This window comes from Tachysurus vachellii, chromosome 8 (genome assembly GCF_030014155.1).
Source record: "Tachysurus vachellii isolate PV-2020 chromosome 8, HZAU_Pvac_v1, whole genome shotgun sequence".
In the NCBI taxonomy this organism is placed as follows: Eukaryota; Metazoa; Chordata; class Actinopteri; order Siluriformes; family Bagridae; genus Tachysurus; species Tachysurus vachellii.
In genome coordinates this window covers 14660502-14681035 of record NC_083467.1, presented here as the reverse complement: position 1 = coordinate 14681035, position 20534 = coordinate 14660502, and the positions used below count along the sequence as shown (strand labels likewise).

Below are 20534 nucleotides of genomic sequence, written 5' to 3'. Positions count from 1 at the left end.
ACACAGCCTTGCTGTATATTCTGTACCTCACTAAAAAACACAGTGGGACAGTGTCAGGGAGTATATATTTTGTATATTGCAGTTACTGGAAGTATATTGAATATATAAAAATCCTACAATCTGCCTCATTAGCTTTTAATGCTCATTCACACATCAGTGAGGTGACAGAACTGAAGGACTAGGGAAGGGCATACATGGAATACATTTAGATCATTTGCAATCCAGTTGAGGCTCCTGGGTCTAACTGTACTGTGTCAGATATGTTATGTTTATGGTTGCCCTTTGAACCTCCTGCATTAAAGAATTTTTATGATTTTATTTAGGAGTGGCCCTAACTAGCCACACTTGTGAATCAAGTTGTCTGTGTTAATGTTGCCATTTTGCTGTCGTGTAAGGCCTGTATGTGTAGACTGGTGAGAGTGGGTGTGTTTTTCTGCCCTACTGCACTGACATGGATCCTTTTGTGCAGTGTTGTGCATGGAGCCTGGCACCATTTGGACTGTGCTCTCACTTTCCAGCTCTTTCAGTGAGAATCTCTGTATTCTTTTATTGTCCTATTCCACTGCTGTGAGCAGTTAATAACATACAGCTCTTATCTCATGCAGGCATCAAAAGACCAGCAGGAGGCTTAAAAATGTAAGTGTAAATGCTGCCAAGAAATGCTGCTAATTTCTAATTGTGATGTTTAAGTCATACACGGTGATTACTAATGCAATATGGATAGTGGATTTAATTGCTGTTTTTCTGAATCTGTAAAATCCTTACCACAACTGTTTCCAAGCAGTGGTATGTGATTTATGGGCTCTTTGTTATCTAGTAATATATAAAATAAGGGTTGCATAGCCATGTACAAGTTTCAGGGCAACTTTGTAACATTGAATGCTTCTGATGTCACCTACCTGTCTGTAGTTTAAATATATACTGATGACATTCATACCCAACTATTCTCCTTCCTATTAAAAAATATTTACAAGTAGGTTTTGTGACTAGGTTACAGTGTAGAGATTAGACAGCAACTGCATTTTTCAGGTTCTGATAATATGCTCAGAAGGGCAGAAATTGATCCATTTGATAATGGAGCTTATCTAAATATAAAGGCTACTTGAGGTATTAGTATAACATTTTAGATAAGGTAGAAAATACTCATTACTGATCTTTTCATTTGTATAACACTTTCAGCTTAGGGCATGCTAAAGAAAATATTGCTTTAAACCTTGGGTTCTGCTCAAAATGTCACTGCAAGTCTGTCCTGTCTGGCATTTCAAACAAATACTGTTTAGAATGAAAGTCTTTGCAGTAAAACTAGAACATACCTAATCACAGTTGATATTTTGCAATCACAGTGTTTACACTTTTAATTATATTCATTATTATAGATATTTTACATAGAATATTTAGAATAAAAATGTAAAATATGGACAAGTTCCAGAACTATACATATGCCAGTGAATGGTTTCTGGCAAGTCGAAACGTCTCATCTCTGGTGGTCAAAGCCAATGGCAATCTTCTTTATACAATATCTTTGTCCAGTGTATGCATAAAAAATATGGCTAAAGTCTTTGTATACAGGTTCTGCCTTATGAGAAAAAGAAAGAAAAAAAAGCATTTTTAAAAGCAGTGTCTGAGTCTTTATACTGAGAATGGGAGAAATACTGAAGAGCTGAGTCAAGTTGGAATGTGTGTGTGTGTGTGTGTGTGTGTGTGTGTGTGTGTGTGTGTGCATGGGTGACACTCTTCCCTTCTTGTACTCGACAGGCACTTGAAGATTGTGCTTCTCCACAGAGCAGTGTAAGAGACAGTGGCTTTTTGGACGGGTGGTACTTAACAAGACAGGAGCTTTTCCCATTACAGGCTGCAAAGGACTCATTGGACTGCTTGAATTGACGACTCCTGGATTCACAGTATATCCCCAAGACACTACAAAACTCAAAAACAACGCTAAGGGTAAGACCCCAAATATCCCAGATTTTATTTATGGCATCTCTGCATTTGTTCTAAAAATGTTTCTCATGAATGCTTCTAGTATGTAATGCATTTTAAGCATGCAAGCTGCATATTTTATATTTATTTTAATAAAATACACTCTTGACACAGCTGTACAATAGTGTTGGATGAATGAAAAATAAATAAGACATCCATATTCAAAGTTTTGGTACTAGAAAGGTAAAGGAGCTTGACACATATTCAGTACTGTAAAGGTATCGCGCATATGTTTTCAGTCAAATGGCCAATCAGTACTTTTGATTATTTTTTTGACAAATAATTATGATGTGAAAATGTACAGTATATTACATTTTCTTTCAAACAGCTATGCAGTAATTATTTACACATCAATATTAAAGGTCAGAATTGCAAATAAAGTATTGACTGATTTTCTTCTGTTTTTGCTGTTGAAGATATTTGTGTGATCTATGAAAAATAACAGTAATGGTCATACATTGGAATAGTGAACTGTAATATCGGCCTGTATAAATAAGTACTGTAAGTAGATATGTGATTGAAAATGGAATTTACATGCACATGATGAGTACTGAATGGCCATTTGATTGAAAACAAAAGGGTAGGCAATGCTCTGCATTTATCTCAATATTGTATTCTTTATTTATGTGATTTGCCCCTTTAGCAAATCAAATGCATAGTGCCACCTGCTGGTTTGTTTGTTTTTTAATCAAACTGAACACATGAATACAGTCATGCAGTTGTTCAGTATTTTCCCCCACATTCCTATAAGTGCGATATTCAACAGACACCTGCTGGTCTTGGTAGTTATTCAAAATGTCGTCCTATTACACTCTGTCCATCAGAAATGGATTTTCTCCTTAGGAGGTTAATTAGGCAGTTATCCAGACTTGCTATGTTCACCCCAGTGAGACATTCCCCGCTACACCACACCAGCTTATAAATCAACTTCCTTATATTGTTGCTGTTGTTTTTCTATAAATGTTTATTGGAGACATTTTCTACCCATATATTTTTCTGTTCCCTACTAGGCTGTCTTAGTTACTTTGAACAAGAGCTAGTATTCATAATGTCAGAAAACTATCGCCGCTCATTGGTGGTCACCCCAAAGACCACCGCTCAGTTCAACCAGTTCCTGCCAAGCAAAGACAAGCAGTCGGGCTACGTCCCAGCACCACTACGCAGGAAGCGCACTGACAGTACTGACAATGAGGAAAACAGACGCAGCTGGGCCAGTCCCATGTTTACAGAGGAGGATGGATCATTCTCTAGGTAATGTCCTTCTTCTTTAACACACTTCAGGGTGATTCTTTATTTTAGGGTGACTCAGGTTTCAGGCATGTTTCATTACAATAGACAAGACTTCTTAACTAAAATTAGGCTGTAAATCTTGCAGGGAATTTAAGCACTAACGTGTTTCAGTTTGGAGAAAGAATGAAGCTTCACTTTCTTTGGCAGCAAAGATGACTGAAAGGTGTTACTTACATATAGGATTATCCTATATTATTGGTGAGGCTATGTGTTTGGTAATGAAATGTGGAAATTTCAGAATGCCTTTTCCTTCTCTAGATTTACCTTTTCATGCCACATTGTGTTGTACATATGCGTGTGACTCTTCCTGTATGCGTGTATTGTATGTATGTGCCAAATTCTGGATGATGGCCATATGGTGACAGGATAGGAACAGGCCCGTATTCCACCAATGAACTAGGCACTCAAAGTTCTACACAAGCTGCCTGGCCATTTGGGTATGAGAGCAGTGATTCAGAGGCAGAGCGTCCAGACCCTGACCTGCAACTTGATGATTTGGCCAGTCGCCGGTTCCATACCCCAAGGGTCGTCACACCCACCAACTTTGCATTGCCCATGACCCCAAGCGAATCCACCACTATGCCCCAAACCACCAGGCCAAAGGTCATGGTTACTAGTGTGCCTCAACCAACGTTGACCTTTCTCAGGTCAGACACTCCGCAGAGACTGTTGTGCTTCAGTATTACATAATAACTGCTAATATTTTTTTTTTTTTGCTGTGTTTTACATTTTTGTCTTGGTTTTGATTGAAAATTGTCGCTGCCTCATTTTATTACATTTAGTTTGGTTTTTGTTTAATATGTTGGCTTTTATGGATGGATTAATGTGCGTTGATAAGTGGCCACATACGGTTACTCATCCATTTGGCTCTCTCTTGAGCAGCAGTGAGCCTAGGCCTCCTCAGAAGGCTGCTAGGAGGTCTGCGTCTGCTGACGTCTACATGTACGATGACTCAGAGGAAGATGATGAAACTGGTTATGCTGATCCTGTTCATGATGACCTTTATGCTCGTAAAGTGGGCTTAACAGAAGCCCAGTCCATTTCCACTGCCCACTATGATAAATTTCTCCCAAAGTTTTGGACACCAGAGGAAGACATGCATGTGCAGAAAATCAGACTGGGCTCTCAGCGTCGGCCCTGGTACAGAAAGATCCAGGGCTTCAGGTCTGTCTGGCACTCCTGTAAAACAACATCTGACATTAAATACTTAGATATAACTTAAAATGACACATTTTATTGTTGCTAATTTTTAAAGACTTTTTAATTGCTACACATTTCGGTTTTATTCAACTATAAATATTTATGGGCTTTTACTTCAGTCTTTGCATGGGATAAGATTATATTCTTATTGCTTTATTCTTTTTCCTGGCTAATACTTTTGGGTTTTTCTCTCTCTATTTTTTCCTGTCTCCCTTCTCTGTGCTTTCTCTTCATGACCTGCCTGACTTTCATCTAGCCAGAAGAAGTCTGGCTCATCCTCAGAGGACTCCGAATGTGATGTCAGTCCCCAGCTCTGTGTGTCCTCTCCCTCTCATTCTGAACCCCCTTCCTCACATGCACAAACTTCAGCACAGCTCAGTCCTGTCACACCCAGGTCCTTGTCACACTCCCACGGGCATTAGCCCAGTCTTCAATTTAGCTTAAACATACACACTAATTCACCTACTCAGCTTTTCTTTCCTGATCTACACTGTTGACTTCACACAATGTTCATCATGTGATGTTTATCTTAGTAAATAACTAACACTGACAACTTGGATTCATGTATTATATAGCATGAGCTCACACATGCCAGCAGTATTTTACATATGGTTTGCACAACTAATTTGTATTTTAGAGCTAATTAAATAGCCTCATTATGCAAATGAGAAAATAAAAAGTGATCCTGTCCTCTTTTTCTCCGGTCTCTTTGCTTTGCTGTCTTGTACTTTTTCAGCTTATCTCTATTCTCTGAAATTCTTCTGCCTTCTTCTTTTCTTTTTCATTCGACATATAGTCCGACCACACAGCCACTCATGCTCACTCAAGACACCTTTGGAGCCCAAAGATTTCAGCTCCCTGATTTTTGGCCCAGGCCGGACCCCACTTCAGGCCCAAGACTCATTAGGTGCAAGAGACACCCACTATTAGGGCGAGAACACCCTAATGACCCATACAATGTATCTGAGGACATTCTCCCTGACTTGGAAAATGATGACATGTTTAGCCGCCGCACATGTGCCTTCTACTCTAACACTGAGCTGGCCAAGATGAAATATGGGGGTATACTTTCCTTACATCACAGGTCTGAGCCATGTATCAGATTGGTCACTCAGCATAGTGATGTCAAATCTAAGTACCCGGACATTGAGAAAGACGATGTGGCCACTCGCAGGTTACAGCATCAGTGTAAACAGCGCCCCCTTTCAGGAGCACCTGATATCTATCACCCTGTGCCTATTCCTGACCTCTGGGTACAGCAACAGAAACTGCAGGCCAAAATATCCCCCCCAGTACAGGTGGCTTCCCCGATGTATCCAAAACAGAAGGGGACCGAACATCAAAAATCAGATGATATGGTAGTTAGGAAGCTTGGAATTGCACATGTCCAGAATCCCACTGAGGTATCTCAGAGGTCACTTGGAACTCAAACAGGCCCGAGTGTACCTTCAGTCTGCAACGAGGAAGATCTCCAAAAATGGCAAGCCATCAGAGAGGCCAGTCGCCTAAGATATAAGAAGAAGCTGATGGTTGAGAGGTTAGGCTTCTGAGGCTGTAGGAATGACCTGAGGCCTTGCATGCTTTCATTGTGTCTGATATCCCTTTTACACTGTTCCCATTTGTAGCCTAACATGCATTTTGTAAGTGGGAATAATCAGAATTATTATTATCAGTAACCCGTTAAGACTAGAGAGCATTGTAAACAGTATTTATTAATCTACTTGGCTGTTATTAATTTCTCCAAAACCTTTTATTTCTTAAAGTGTGTTGATAATATGTTTTCAGATATATACCAATACATTAAGAATGCATGAGGCTGAGTGTGCCACAGCAACTCCAAAAAGGCATGAGTGTTATTTAATTGTTCATAAATGACTGAATAACAGTTTTGTTTTTTGCTATTTTTTTCTTAAGGATTGGGATTGCCTGGCATTTTGTCATACTCTGCTTGTGAAATAAAAGTTTTTCTAAAAGCTTTTGTGATGAATTCACCTAATGAAAATGGGATATCTTTCATTTCAGTCAGCTAGTTTTTCCCTAAAAGAGGTTCAGAGGTTCACACAGACTTGTGGAAGTGGGAGTGTAATGACCAAAGCTGTCGAGGAATGTGAAAACCTGAGTAATGTCTATAAATAACACTGCCAGACACAGCAACCATTTACAAGACTGCCAGCAGGCTGTGCTACTTAGAAATTCCCCATTGCTATGAGAGGCAGTAAAAGCAAGAAATTTCACTTTAGTCTCTATGGAAATGTACAGTCGAAATACACCCTAGCCTGTAATTTCCAAGTAAAACAACACAGTTGGTATGACACATTTACACCTTTATCCCATTATGAAGTTATATCACCAAAATGTTTAATTCCCCATGAAGATAGTGTACCTTTAACTTTCCCTCAAGTAAGTTATTTCCAGTAGTTTGTGTTCAAACAAATCTGCAGCCGCACCGCAGAGTGTAGAAAGCTATGATATCTCCTGTATATCTGCTTCTCTTCTGCTTTGTGAAGAAAAAGTGATTCTCTGATAACCAAGTTTGCATTTGATTGAGTCTCTGTGTTGCTGTAAACCAGTTTGTTTAAAATACACAAAATTTGACCAGTCTTCTGTGTGGTTTTCTTTGGTTCCGTAGACTGTTGCAAAAGAACTCAGATAGTGATGGGTGAGTAGATATCTGGGGCCAGGAATGTGGCATGGTGTGTCCAGTTGTTTTGTCATGTCCTTCTGCTTTTGTGTGGTTCTGCTTGCCCCAGCATTAACCTCTAACATTACTCACATTACTTTGGTCTCTGTTGGCTGCAGTCCAACTCATTTCACCACAAAACAAAGAGGAATCAACCCAATGTCCACAATACTAGCTAACAACCTCTGATTTGCCATGCACTGTAGTGAGGAGTAGTGCATCTGTAAACCAGGAAATATCCAGAACATCCATGATTCAATTTCACATATACAGAGCTAGCACACTATATTCATATTGTTATTGCATTTTTGAGCACTAAATGTAGGTCACAGCTTTACTAACACGAATGAATATACCCTATTGTGTATAAAAGGCATATGTATGTAAAAGCTTTGAATGAATTATTCTGGGTAACTTTGGGTTCTGTGCCCCCTTTTCAGTATGTTCTGTATCAATTTAAATAAGCTCATGAATGATGGGATCTTTATTCTTTATTCCCCCTAAATAATCACATAGTCAGTGTACTTTTAAATTCTAAAGCACTACTCATATGAATTTGTGTTGATAGGGCTAAATCACTGAGTGACATCCAAGTTGAGCAGGCATTACAACAGGTTCAGTACGAAGATCTGCAAAAGGTCCGTGCCAAGGTGAAGGAGAATGAAGACAGGTGGCAGGATGTGAGTATCAGATGTACAGTTTTCTTATCTTGTGCTTTGTTAGTCCTAATATATATTCATGAAATAATCATTACTATATTGTGAGAGTGACTGTATTTTCCTTGTGTTGCACTTCACTATATATGTCGAGTTTTCTATTTCTATCATTTTCTAAGGTTTAATGGATCTTTTAGGTTTATATGGTTCACAGATTCTGAGCTGTTTATGGTACCATAAAATATAAAAAAATGTGCTAATCACACAAGGTCACATTCTATTTTTGAGTATAAAGATGTGTTGTGAAGGTGACTATGTTGGATAGGGCTTTTTCTCCACCCAGAATTTAGGTCACATGCGGGCCCCAGATCTAGTCCACGTCCCCCCGCCTGTTCCCTCTCTCTACTCCTCTTTGTCTCTCACCCTTTGCTGTTCTATCTTTGTCTTTGACTCAATACGTGAATGTAGGTTGCAGTTTTTGAGCATCATTGTCTTGTTTTCAGGATCTGACGAAATGGAAAAACAGGCGCAAGAGTGTTAACTTAGATATCATGAAGAAAAAAGAAGAGAGAGAGCAGATCGAGATACTTACTTCAGGGAGCGGCACCAGGAAATCAAGGACGTTCAAGGAAATGGAAGAGGAGAGGTAAAGCGCACATGCACACAGATATATGCTTGATAATAATTGACTCTTAGGTATTTTATGTGTTTTCCCTAGTCATGAAAGTAGTATGTATATAACCCTACTTCAATAGTTGCAGTAAGCTAAATTCTGCTTGTGTGTGTGAGCATTTAATAAGGGCTACATTAGTCCTCCTCTCTCTTTCACTATGCAGGGAAAGCCGAGAGCCAGGCTACAGGAGTCGCTTCGCTTCCTTGTCCACATCTGATGACCAAGATGTCTTTGAAGAACCCACACACAAGACCAGGGTTTTACCAAGCCGCAGCAATACTGTGGATAATCCCTACTCCCTGAGACGATCTAAAGTGCGCTCTCTTCCCAGTTTGCTAGACGATGAACCTAAGACTGGCAGCATGCCAACAGATGAGGCAGATGCGCCATCCGGTCCTGTCCAGTCCAGCTCAGGGAGCAGCCTTCTGGATGATCCGGTTCCAATCAGCGTCATTAGCAAACCCAGGCTACTAGAGCCCACCAGCAACACTCAATCAACTCGCACCAGCACTATCATCAGCAGCCCAAAACTAGAGGCTAAAAGCAGCTCAAAACCAATTACAGAATCCAACATCTCTGCTAAACCTACCCCTGCACCTAGGCAAGGCCAAAGTCAGGCATCCTTGTATAAACCAGTTTCAACAGAAATGAAGCAACCCATTGCACCTCAGGTTTCTGCTTCACTTCCGAGGAGCTACCAGAGATCAGATAGTGCACGCATCACTTCTGTTGTCACTCCCAGACCATTTGGTGCCTCAGCTACCAAAGTTGCATCCCTGCCCCGTGCCTATACGGTGAGAGGCTTTATTCACTTTAAAAAAAATTATGTTTTTGGATGGATGTTTATCTAATTCCTGTTGTAATCTATATACAGTAATTTTATATTTTATATACAGTAGTTTATTCTGTTTGAAACTGAGATAAATATAGATAGTTTGAAGTTTATTAAAGTGTAGTAACATACAGTTATGCTATGTAAGTTTATTAAAGTGTAGTAACATACAAGTCTGCCATGTAAATGATTACGTGACCTGTTCAGTGAATGTATATTTTTTGCCACATAAAACTATAATAACAATGATACAGAGGTTATATCCTGTCTATAATCGTTTATATTCTTTGATGTTTTGCAATATTTAGTGATTTTTATCTAAATTGGCAACTTTTCCACACTAATACTAACCTGTACCTGCTGCCAGGTAGGTGACTCTCAGAAGTACTTTAATGGTGAGACAAAGAGTAGTAGGCATACTACAATTAATTCCCAGACCAGTTCCGTACAAAGCAGTAATGAGAATGAAGGGCAAGAAGAGGAGCAAGTGGTTCCCCCTACACAGACCTCCTCAGCTGTCACCCCGGTCAGCCGTGTAGCTCCACAACCCAAAGTGTTTCCTGTCAACAGTACACAGCAGGTGAGTTTTGGGCCTAGTATTTTTTTGTGTGAGAATTTGTGATGCCTTTCAAAAGGCATAATTATGCAAGAACAAGCAATTTTGCTTGATTTGAGCAAACATATCTAGAAATAAGCTTAGTACTCATATTTGTTTTAAAGCAGTCTAATAACGAGAATTATTGCTTGAATTTATCCTTTATTCAAGATGTATTTACTTGCTAAGATATCATTTTTGACTCTTCTGCTGTATGGGTATTTTTGGCCAATGGATAGTTTTTTCTTATGTGTATTTTCTAGGAAAGCTACAATGAAATGAGGATCAGCCTGAACCAAAAACCCAACAGCAGTAATGACTTTGGCTTCCAGACTAACTGGGACTCCACAGGAGCCGTTGTTAAATCTATAAAACAAGGTATAACCAGACAAATGGATGAGATTTGTTTTATTAGTAGTGCTATATTAATTAATGCTCTATCTTTATTTGTGCTCAGCTGTAAGCTTGCAAAAAGTTATAAGCAATGTATATCTGTAGTAATTAATACTGTAAGCCAGTGTGGACCAGACGTTTCTAGGTCATCGCAGATGTTACTAGTTACTAAGCACATGGACAGCACAAGGAAAGCTCAAATATATTAACTAATATGGAATTGAATTAAATGTTATAGCAAACATTCTATAAAAATGTTCTAAAGGCTATAGTCGATGCTCAAGTGAAGAACATTCTGTAACATTTAGAATTCTTTTGGTTTAAGTACTAAACGTGCTATTTGCATTTAAATTTCTATAGTTTGTTAAAAAGAATAAAATTGATAGAATTTAAGATTTCTAAAAGAATTTCTAGAGCTAAGGAACTTTTTATAATTGCGTTCAGCCTATCTAATCACCGGCAATGGAATCTATTTCTTTCACAGCCATGAATCACAGCTCAGGATCTGTCTGTGGCAATTTGATTTGTAATACGAATCAAATATATGTTGCATGTATCTCCAAAATAGAGAATCTGCTTGGTGGTGGGTGGGTGAATATCTAGGAAGGCCACATAAGGCTCTGCTTTAATAAAAGAAAGAGGAAGCGATTTAATGATTTTCAGCCATTTGTGAGTCATGAAAATTGCATTTTTATAGACAGTCCAGCAGAGCTGTGCCACCTGCAGGTCGGGGATAAGATTTTGGCAGTGAATGGGCAGAAGGTGGCAGACATGAGCTATGAACAGTGGAAAAGGAGCATGGATGAAGCCCTGAAGGATGGTAGCCTGTTTATGGACATTCGCAGACAGGGAAAGAACAGTAAGTTTGTGCCGGCCACCATACTCCTCTGCATTGTAAGTGTTTGATCTGAGGAAACAACTCCTTCAAGTGACTCTTGCAGGTATGAGAGATGCAAGCGGTCACATCTTAGTGGAGTTAGTGTCCTATTAAACAAAACACATTATGTACAGTAAGAGTTAATCAGTGTCACCGCTAGGTATTACAGATAGTTGAACAGGCTGTGTTCTCAAATCTTTTTGTTGAAACTGCATTTCCTTTTGAGGTTTTGAATGTAGTTGTCATTTAAAGTAGGACTGTGGGATTGTTCTTCTTCCCAGGCCGGTAAAAACACATACCATGGCATTTTAAAAAAAGGCACATTTAAATTAGTGTGTTTAAATAATGGAAGCATTCTCCTCATAGTGTGCATTCAGATAATTAACTTAACAGCACACTATCATACTACTTTAATATTATACTTTATAATAATACTACAACATTAACTTTTAAAAGAAATACTTTTAAGAATATGGGAATATACCAAATGTAAATAAAAACTTGGAAAAATAGTCAGTTAGTATTCAGTTTTCTACATTATACATACCATGACTAACTAGGTGCATGTGTCTGTCTGTGTGTCTGTGTGTCTGTGAGCTAATGTGCTGTCAATCTTTTTCTTTCGATCCTAACATCTATCTTTCTAATGCTACATGTATACATATGTGTATGTTTACTGTATTTAAATCCTTGTATACTGTGTGATTAGTGCAGTATTACACCAGTATGTGCAACTATGGTGTGCTATTCGGTACCAGTCTTTATATTTACCAGCAAATATATACCATTAGGAATCCCATTCATTGCATTTTTTAATGCATTTATAAACATTTACAGTACATGCTCACTTTGGTATCATACGGTTCTTCTACATCTTACTTATAATATCTTATAACACTAATGTCACAATTTGTTTGTATGTACTTATTACGTATGTTCTCACTGGGTGGGAGGTATATGCTTGTTGGTAATACTGGTGTGTGGCGCTTGCATGCTAGGGGAAGGGGAAGGTGGTCTGTCTGTCAAACCCCACTTTTAGAAACATAGACCTGATAGTGAAGACTGTTATCTCAGACGCTTGTGTGTAGTCATGTGTCTGGTATTGTAATTGCTAATTCTTTGTTTTAAAATCTATGACTCTCAATGCGCAACTATCAGACTGGGGCAAAGACCTACCTTCCCTTCCATTTAAAAGACATAAGGTCATCAATCTCACCAGTACGGATCCTCTAGGTTCCCCTGAGCCATATGCCAACATGAGCCTGGACTTCACCTCACGCCGAGGCATGGATCCCAATGTGAAACCTCTGAATGTCAGCTCCCAGCCTGTCAATGTGAGCACCTTAAGCAATAAAAATGAAGAATGTGGTTATTCATTGCTTTAATATATTTGAATGATTTTATATCTCTTTTCTACTATGCTGTAGCGTCTGCCATCCACTGGCATTAATGGTGGAATTAATGAGGAACCTGTGCTTCTGAGAAACGAAGGTAAAACATATTTCTTATAGAATTACCCGTTCTGACTGGCCTATACAAAAAAGACACTATATGTTGTGTTTTATGCTTGGTGTGTAGAGTATTATTGTTTTGTTGTTGTTTGGTTGGGATTTTGTGCATATTGCATTACAGTTTTCAGTTTTTTTATTTACTGTCAGTTGTTTCATAAGAATATTAACAAACTTATTTTCAATGCAATGTTTAGCAAATGTCAATCCATGAATCTGGATTTAATTTATTTGAGTTGTTCCTTGTCCTTTTTTCAATTTCTCTCCTTTGTTTAATCTCTCTATTATCCATGTAGAACCCATTTCTTTAAAAAACCTTAAAAGGAGATCGGAGTTTTTTGAACAAGGTAAAAGAGCAGCCCCTGTTCACTATTTATTTCCAGTGCTGGGCATTACTAGGCCTTCATGCTGTCGTCCTTCTTTTCCTCCTCACAGCTGAAGCCCTTGTAACCTATGTACTCTTCCTTCAGGCTCTGTAGACAACACAGTCAGTGTTGTGGTTTCTCTCTGTGGTAATCAGCATTAAATGTGTATTGTACTTCCAAATCAACAGACTGATATGCTGTCTACAGTCGCCTCAGGGCCTAAAATATGAAAAAATAGAAACCATAAAAAGAGAAATTATTTTTTGTAGTGTAAAGTTTTGCAGTTTGTTTGAACAATTCTTGTGTAGTTGTATAAGGGTCCATAAGACTGCATACCAAAACCATATCAATACCCAAAGACCCTCTATTGCTACGTTCACCCATACAGAGACTTGCAGTGACAAAGTAACCAGAGGTCATTTTCACCAGAGCAAAAGCAACCACTGGCGACTAGATGTAGCATGGGTAATCATGTCTAGTAACTCATCAGTTGAGAAAAGTTTAATTTAACCATGGGAGTGAAGAGAGTAGACCACACATGACATTCCTTCATCTTGTATGACATGATGCATACATAAACATGCAAGTTTTATATACAAACGCCAAATCTTCCTCTAGAATGTTTCATTTTAGTTGCAAGAAAGCTGATTTGCTCTCAAGTAGAATGCTAGTTGTGCCACACGCTGATAAATGTCATTACTGTGGTAACCATTAGTAGGAATATCTACTAAGGACTTCATATTACAGCAACTTCTGACTTTCAGCAAAAAAATTGGATATGTATATCACACTGAATGCATGAACGTAGCTTTAGAGTCAGTGCTATAATATATGCTGGGCCACCTCTGATCAGTTCTCTGTAAGATATTTCATTGTTGAATAAATTATTTAGTAAAAATTTTGAGATATACTGATTAGCATGCTGTTTTCCCCTCTTGGCATACATGTCTTCATCTCTTGCTCTATTAGGAATTAGTGCCTAAGGCCACTGATGCAAATGCTATAGTAGGATGTTGTGTGATGTGTATTGTTATGGTGTTCAGGTTGCACACAATGTTCCTCTTTCCTTTTTTGCATGCTGTGCTGAGCATGGGTCTGGTGTCTTGCATGTAGCATCTGACTATTTATATTTGAAAGTATGGGCTCTTTTCAAGTGGTTCTTATTGCCAGCTTTGTGCATGTGACTAAATCGCTAGTAAATTGGAAATAATACACAGAAAATATGAGAAAAATGTTTTACTGTGTTTATTTCCATGTTACAAGTAATATGTCTTTATGTTTGCCATGTTAAAAAGTTACATTTCAAAAATTACTCTCCTGACTTCTGAGGTAATTTGCATTTTTCTTGTAGGTGGATCTGAAAATCAGATCACAGACGTAAGTGAAAGTGTCTGCTCATCATATTTGTACAATTTGTAGTTGCCTACTATACCACATGTGTACTTTCTGGCTAAATGACAAAAATGTGCCTGGGTGTTTTCTAGCTACCAGTTCCCTCTCACTCAGCCTCCTCTACTCGCTGGTCCTGGGACCCAGAGGAAGAGCGCAGGCGACAGGAAAAGTGGCAAAAAGAGCAGGATCGCCAGCTCCAGGTGACATCACCAACTATTTTTTAAATGAAACGTTGTAGTCTTGTTTTCTTAGTACAGATAAACTCACAGAAATAGATACAGTAGATAGATAGATAGATAGATAGATAGATAGATAGATAGATAGATAGATAGATAGATAGATAGATAGATAGATTACAAATAGTGTGTATCCGAAAGCATGAAAAATAAATTTCTATTTGTTTTCCTGCAGGAAAAGTATCAACGCGATCAAGAAAAGCTAAAGGAGGAGTTTGAAAAAGCCCAGCAGGAGGCTGTAACAGAAGGCACAAAACAATATCAAGAGGTATCAAGTGTTTTATTAAGAATCATTTTACTTCAGTAAAAATTAGAGATGCATTATTTCAAATGTAGCGTGGCTAAGAATCCCTGTCGGAACCAACCCAGCCACTGGGGTTAACTCTTAATGCCAAGGCCTGATAAAATGGGAGGCTTGCAGCAGTAAAAGCATCTAGCGTAAGACCTGTGCCAGACCAAATATATGGGAACCAGTTGGTCCGCTGTGGTACGAGCCAAAGGACACCAACAACAACATGTAGTCGATTTGAGTATGATAAAATAATAGTGAATCCATCATTGATTTAAAGCAAGCATCAGTTAGCATGTTTAACAAGTACCATTGATAATGTAATTTCCAGTCATTTGTTTGCCTAAAATGTTTCTCCATATCATCAGAAGAGTATCTAAGAGAAGGACATTTTTATGTTGAGAGAAATAGTTAAACTTCAATAAAGTTCAAAACATTTCCAAAACATTATTATATAGAATACTTTATTGCTGTACACAAGTCATAACCATGTGCCTTGACTCTGTTACATATGACAGAAAAATATAATAACAGCATTAATATATGATAATTAAAAAACCTTGATGTACAATATTTGCTTGCATTTAAAAATGCAAAAATAAGAAAAAACCTTTATGGAAAAAAAAATAATAATGAAATATTTTGTGATGCCATTAAACAGGATCTGAGGAGCCTTGAGATGGAACGCGAGGCCTCAAGACTCAAAGAGGAAGAGGAGAAGAGGAGGAGAGAGGAGGAGAGGAAGAGAAGGGAGGAACAGGTGCGCCTTGAGGAGGAGAGGAAAAGAAGGGAGCAACAGGAGCGCCTTGTGGAGGAGAGGAAAAGAAGGGAGCAACAGGAGCGTGTTGAGGAGGAGAGGAAAAGAAGAGAGCAAGAGGAGCAACTTGAGGAGGAGAGGAAAAGAAGAGAAGAGCAGAAAAAGAGGGAAGAACAGAAACGTCTGGAAGAAAAGAGACAGAAGGAAGAAGAGGAGCTTAAACAAAGGGAGGAGGAAAAGAAAAGAAGAGAGCAAGAGGCACTAAGACTGCAGAGGAAAAGAGAAGAAGAGGAGGAGAGGAGGCGCCAAGAAGCCCAGCAGAGACTTCAGGCAAAGTAAGTAGCAGTAATCTCACTTAGATTCCTGAGCATGCATTTAAACTTTAGCTGAAAATTACAACTTAATTAAACAGTTTGGAGTAATTGTGGCCCTGCATGTTTGCTGAAGCTGCATTTTAGTGGCACCATGTTTCATACTTACACATGTTTCATGTATATAATAAAAAACTATTTGTCCATACCATTACTGCATGCTTTTGCTGTGAATGACAGATACTCACTGTTGTGTGTTGTCATGCATTAACAACTAAACCACAAACCAGGCCACAGTCTTTATCATTTGTGTCCATCTGTGTTTAAATGCTATAAACCCCTGCTTCTCTGTGCTGCTTTTGCTGTTTGATCACAGTGATGTGGAGTATACTTTCCCTGAGCTATCCTACTCACACAGGTAAATTTCATCATTTATTTGTGTGACAAACTGCATGTGATGTGCTTTTAACAAAAAATAACTACCTAATTATAAAAAAAAGTTTTTTATTTTTATTAACTAAATATATCCTGTATAAATTTTGGGTTATTTTTGGTTAACAATTTTGCAGGGCCAAGTCCAAATCTACTCCAGAGCTGGATGACATAGAAAAAAATGATATTAAAGGTCAGTATGTTCAATTAATATATAGAGTGTGTCGAATGTGATGTTGTTTCAGATCCTGCTGCCTGACAGTAACAATGAACTAAGGCTTACACAAGTTCTGGTATAATGAAGCTAACTCACAGAACTTACAGCTAATATTGTCAGAGCCGTGTCAGTGTGTGTGCGGCTGTATGCAGGTGTGTATAGCAAGCACAGGGGTCTGGCAGGTTGGCTTCTGGAGGAAGAGTTAAGAAGGAAGAAAGATCCTCATATCCTGAGACAGCAAGCTGCATCTGAGCTGGAACTAGAGAGGAGAAACCTCCTTAGTGCTATGAGATACAGTAACCCAGAGAGAGGTGGGCCATGGCTTGTGACCATGTCAATTATAAAGCCCACTCAATCACTTGATCAGCAAAAATCTGTGATCATCACTGTAATCAAGTCTGATTGTCTTCACCATTCAATCAATGTCCACCAGAACTTGATTCAGGAAATAAAAGCCATGTACAGTATACGTGCTATACATGTGAGCCAACTGTCTGATTACAACAGCTTCTGCTGTCTTGAAATCAGGTGATGCGGTGCATGTGTGTTTCTATTTATAATACTATCTCTGAGGTCCTGATCAAATCATTTCTTGTTCCAGCTGTAAGCAGTGGTCTGGGTGAGAGCACTTTGAATAAGGCCTACCAGAATAGGAAAGAGCCGGTATCTCAGGCTGAAGTAGAAAGGCAGCAGATCATTCAGGACATGAAAAAGAAGACTTCATTGCTGCCAGACAACAAATGGATCAGACAAAGTAGTGTCAACAATGTGAACAAACAGCCAGCCTACATTCCCTTGAGGAGGTTAGTGTATGCCATATTTAGCTAACTTGACAGTATTAAAAAGAGTGTGTGAACAAATTGATAGTGGCCAGCATCTCTGTGACTGTTTTCCTATTAATTTTATTTCCTTGAAATGTATTTATGACTTTAGAAAAAGCTTTAAGCCAATGCAAATATATAGCAAACATGCCTAAAGTCACATATGCTGTTCACTATAGCGGCATAACTATACGAAAGTGACTGATTGTGTGATTTGGCTTTTCTGCTGGCTTGATAGGGGTGAGTCTCTGGACAACCTGGATGTGACAAAGAATCACCAATCCTGGAGGTCATCATGGACTCCGGAGACCACTTCCTCCATCCCAGACTATAGCCGTCCTTATTCATCTCTGAGTTCCAGTAGGCCATTGTTGCCCCAGTCCACATCTAGCGCCTCCACAAAAACTGAGAATCAGCCATCCTCACGAAACAGGTACAGGGACACATTCTTTTAGTTCGGCATTCTGTCTGAATCTAATACACATTAACAGCTTCAACAAACTGAATTTTAAATTGTGAAAAACATAATTCTTGAATTTATTTTTAGGATCCATGGAATATTGGATTTATTGTCATTGCCTTGTTTTGGTTACAATTCTTTTCAAAAACTGTAAATCATTGCAGCACCAATTAAACATGTGTGTGTGTGTGTGTTTGTGTGTGTGTGTTTGTGTGTGTGTTTGTGTGTTTGAGAAAATCCCTCAAACTTACAGAGTTACATTATACAGTTCCCAAGTTACGATTTACAAAACACTGCCCACTTGGAGAATAAAGTTCATAACATTTAGTTCCTTTTATGCCCTGTGTAGTGTATCATCACCTCAACACAAACAGAGTTATTTTAATTATGTGGTGGTCCATTTTGCTGGTTTCTCAGGTCATGTTTACATTCTGTAATTTAGGTCAGTCAGTGGCAGGAAAACGTGTACTTTCTGTGATATGCCACTTGGCAAAGGAGCAGCAATGATCATCGAGTCCCTGGGGCTCTGTTTTCATTTACAATGCTTTAAGGTGAGAGTTCATCTGAACTCCCTTCTCTTGGGTTTTGGGTAAACCTGTCTGATAATGCCTAATATCTAACCTGCATTACTTAAGATCTAATTACTCAGATACTCCTTACTTTGCAAACCTGAAAAAGGAATAATGAATAATTGAAACTAACATCGTGTCTCTCTGGAATGGTTGCATCTGCATCAGGATGATTGTAACACTCCAGCTTCCGGAGAATTTACATTTATCTCACTGTTTTTCTTCTTCTATTTCTGCATATCAACATAGTTGCATAATCCCTGCTGGGCTCCCCACTATAACAGCTTCATATGTTTTATATGCCTGTGTCTATTTTTGTTTTCTGCTTGTTCTTGGGCTTGGTGGTGAATGCTTTTCTCTTATATGAATTTTTATTATGTTGGAGGTATCTTACTGCCTCACTGAGTCAGAGATCATCTGTCCATTTAGGAGCGTGTTGCACCTGGCCTACACACAGTCTTCTTACTTTGCATCCCTGTGTCTCATATTTCAGTGCTGTCAATGTAAAGCTGACCTTGGTGGCTCAGAAAGTGGAGCTGAAGTCAGGATACGAAACAAACAGCTTTTCTGTAACTCCTGCTATATGCGTCTCAAAAGTAAGCCATCCTTCACTCTGCACATGATTAGAGACAATTGACAAATGAAAAGAAAAAATAAGGTGAAGTGTCTTGGGTTGCTATGAAAAGCTAGAATTTAAACATACAGTATCTGGATCTGTTCTAAAGGGATGAACATGATTCTTCCAAAAGACATTCCCACAATTGGTATGATGATGGTAATGATGACAATGCCTAAAGTGTCAGTACAAATTCTCTCACTGGGTTGATATGTGACGATTCTATAGCCTATAACATATGAGTTACGTAATATCTGTACTTGTTAAACCATTTAGTGAACCCTTGTGCCCTGTGGATGGGAACATGTTCATCCTTGACAAGACCACTCCTAACAGGATAAAAATGTTTCATGATAGTGATCAGTCAGAATAACTTTGTATTGATTTTCAGTGATGCTTTTCTCTAAGGAGAAAAATGAACTCAAAGCTCACCGGCAAAATGCCCCTTACAGCAAAACAGAGCCATGCTTTTTATTTCATTTGTCACCAGTTTCTATGTCAAAAGTAAAATTAAATATTAAAGAATTCTGGTTGTTTTGACTTGATGAAAAATGGTGTTCCCTCTACAGCAGGGCAGCCTACAGCCATGTGACCTTACTGGATTACAGCAGATTGAAGAAGAACCTGGTCCACATACATAACCATGAACACTAATACTGGAGTTATGCATGAGGACAAGAACACTATAGGACGACAGACAAGATTACTCAATACACATATGTGCTTCCTTTTTACCTATTAAGAAGGGGGGGTAAAGTTTCCATAAAGTATTATTAACTATGCTTGCACAAAGTACAAGGGAAATACATTCACTTAGAAACTAGCAATGTATTTGAAATTATTGTCATTGTGTTCTTTACAAAAGCAAGTTCTTGATGATTTGTCATGTTGGACATATGTCATAGAGGTCTCTTTGGTAGTAATTTTTGGATTGATAGAATCTGCTGTTTTTCTCATAGCATTTTAAGTCTATCTTCATCAGACTTCTGTATGTTATGGTGTGTTATCAAATATCCTGTCATCTATTCTTCATTGTGCCTTTATGTTTGTGATGGGAAAAAAATATTTAAAATAATTATATTAAGAGTATATTTAAAAGTGATATGGTTTGTAGGAAGAATTTTGTGGCATTCATTTAAGACATTGAAGTAAGATTTTCCACAAAGTTTAACAATCTAAATACATGTAAAAGAAAATGTATTTACCAATACTTGTAAATAAAGTGACCAAAATGTGTGGCTTAGTATACATTTATTGAATTCATCCCCAGTTTAATATGACATACAGTTATGAACGTCTGAGTTGTTTGTTGATATTTTACTTGATATACGTATATGTTGTGTGTACCTAAGGAATTCTACACATCTCAGAACAATGGGTTATGT

The 20534-nt window shown here is 38.4% G+C and overlaps 1 protein-coding gene across 10 annotated transcripts in view; it reads left to right on the top strand.

Annotated features, from left to right (window-relative positions):
* Positions 1-20385, top strand: part of lmo7a (LIM domain 7a) — a 32840-nt gene extending 12455 nt beyond the window's left edge. Inside the window, exons 1-26 of one of the 10 annotated variants that reach the window (XM_060876447.1) lie at positions 406-526; positions 606-636; positions 1756-1944; positions 2991-3231; positions 7100-7129; positions 7719-7830; positions 8310-8452; positions 8643-9273; positions 9679-9891; positions 10170-10284; positions 10997-11158; positions 12335-12510; positions 12604-12667; positions 12981-13031; positions 14401-14426; positions 14534-14641; positions 14853-14945; positions 15628-16058; positions 16411-16452; positions 16604-16659; positions 16836-16994; positions 17285-17486; positions 17743-17937; positions 18407-18515; positions 19027-19129; positions 19719-20385. In XM_060876447.1, coding sequence (XP_060732430.1) covers positions 3029-3231; positions 7100-7129; positions 7719-7830; positions 8310-8452; positions 8643-9273; positions 9679-9891; positions 10170-10284; positions 10997-11158; positions 12335-12510; positions 12604-12667; positions 12981-13031; positions 14401-14426; positions 14534-14641; positions 14853-14945; positions 15628-16058; positions 16411-16452; positions 16604-16659; positions 16836-16994; positions 17285-17486; positions 17743-17937; positions 18407-18515; positions 19027-19129; positions 19719-19741 — 3447 coding nt within the window. In that variant the 5' untranslated portion in view covers positions 406-526; positions 606-636; positions 1756-1944; positions 2991-3028 and the 3' untranslated portion in view covers positions 19742-20385. Of the gene's footprint in view, positions 1-405; positions 527-605; positions 637-1755; positions 1945-2990; positions 3232-3780; positions 4435-4726; positions 4770-5266; positions 6008-7099; positions 7130-7718; positions 7831-8309; positions 8453-8642; positions 9274-9678; positions 9892-10169; positions 10285-10996; positions 11159-12334; positions 12511-12603; positions 12668-12980; positions 13032-14400; positions 14427-14533; positions 14642-14852; positions 14946-15627; positions 16059-16410; positions 16453-16603; positions 16660-16835; positions 16995-17284; positions 17487-17742; positions 17938-18406; positions 18516-19026; positions 19130-19718 lie in introns of those variants that run through there. The other 9 variants (XM_060876445.1, XM_060876439.1, XM_060876442.1 and 6 more) reach the window with 9 other exon arrangements.
* The last annotated feature ends 149 nt before the right edge of the window (positions 20386-20534 follow it).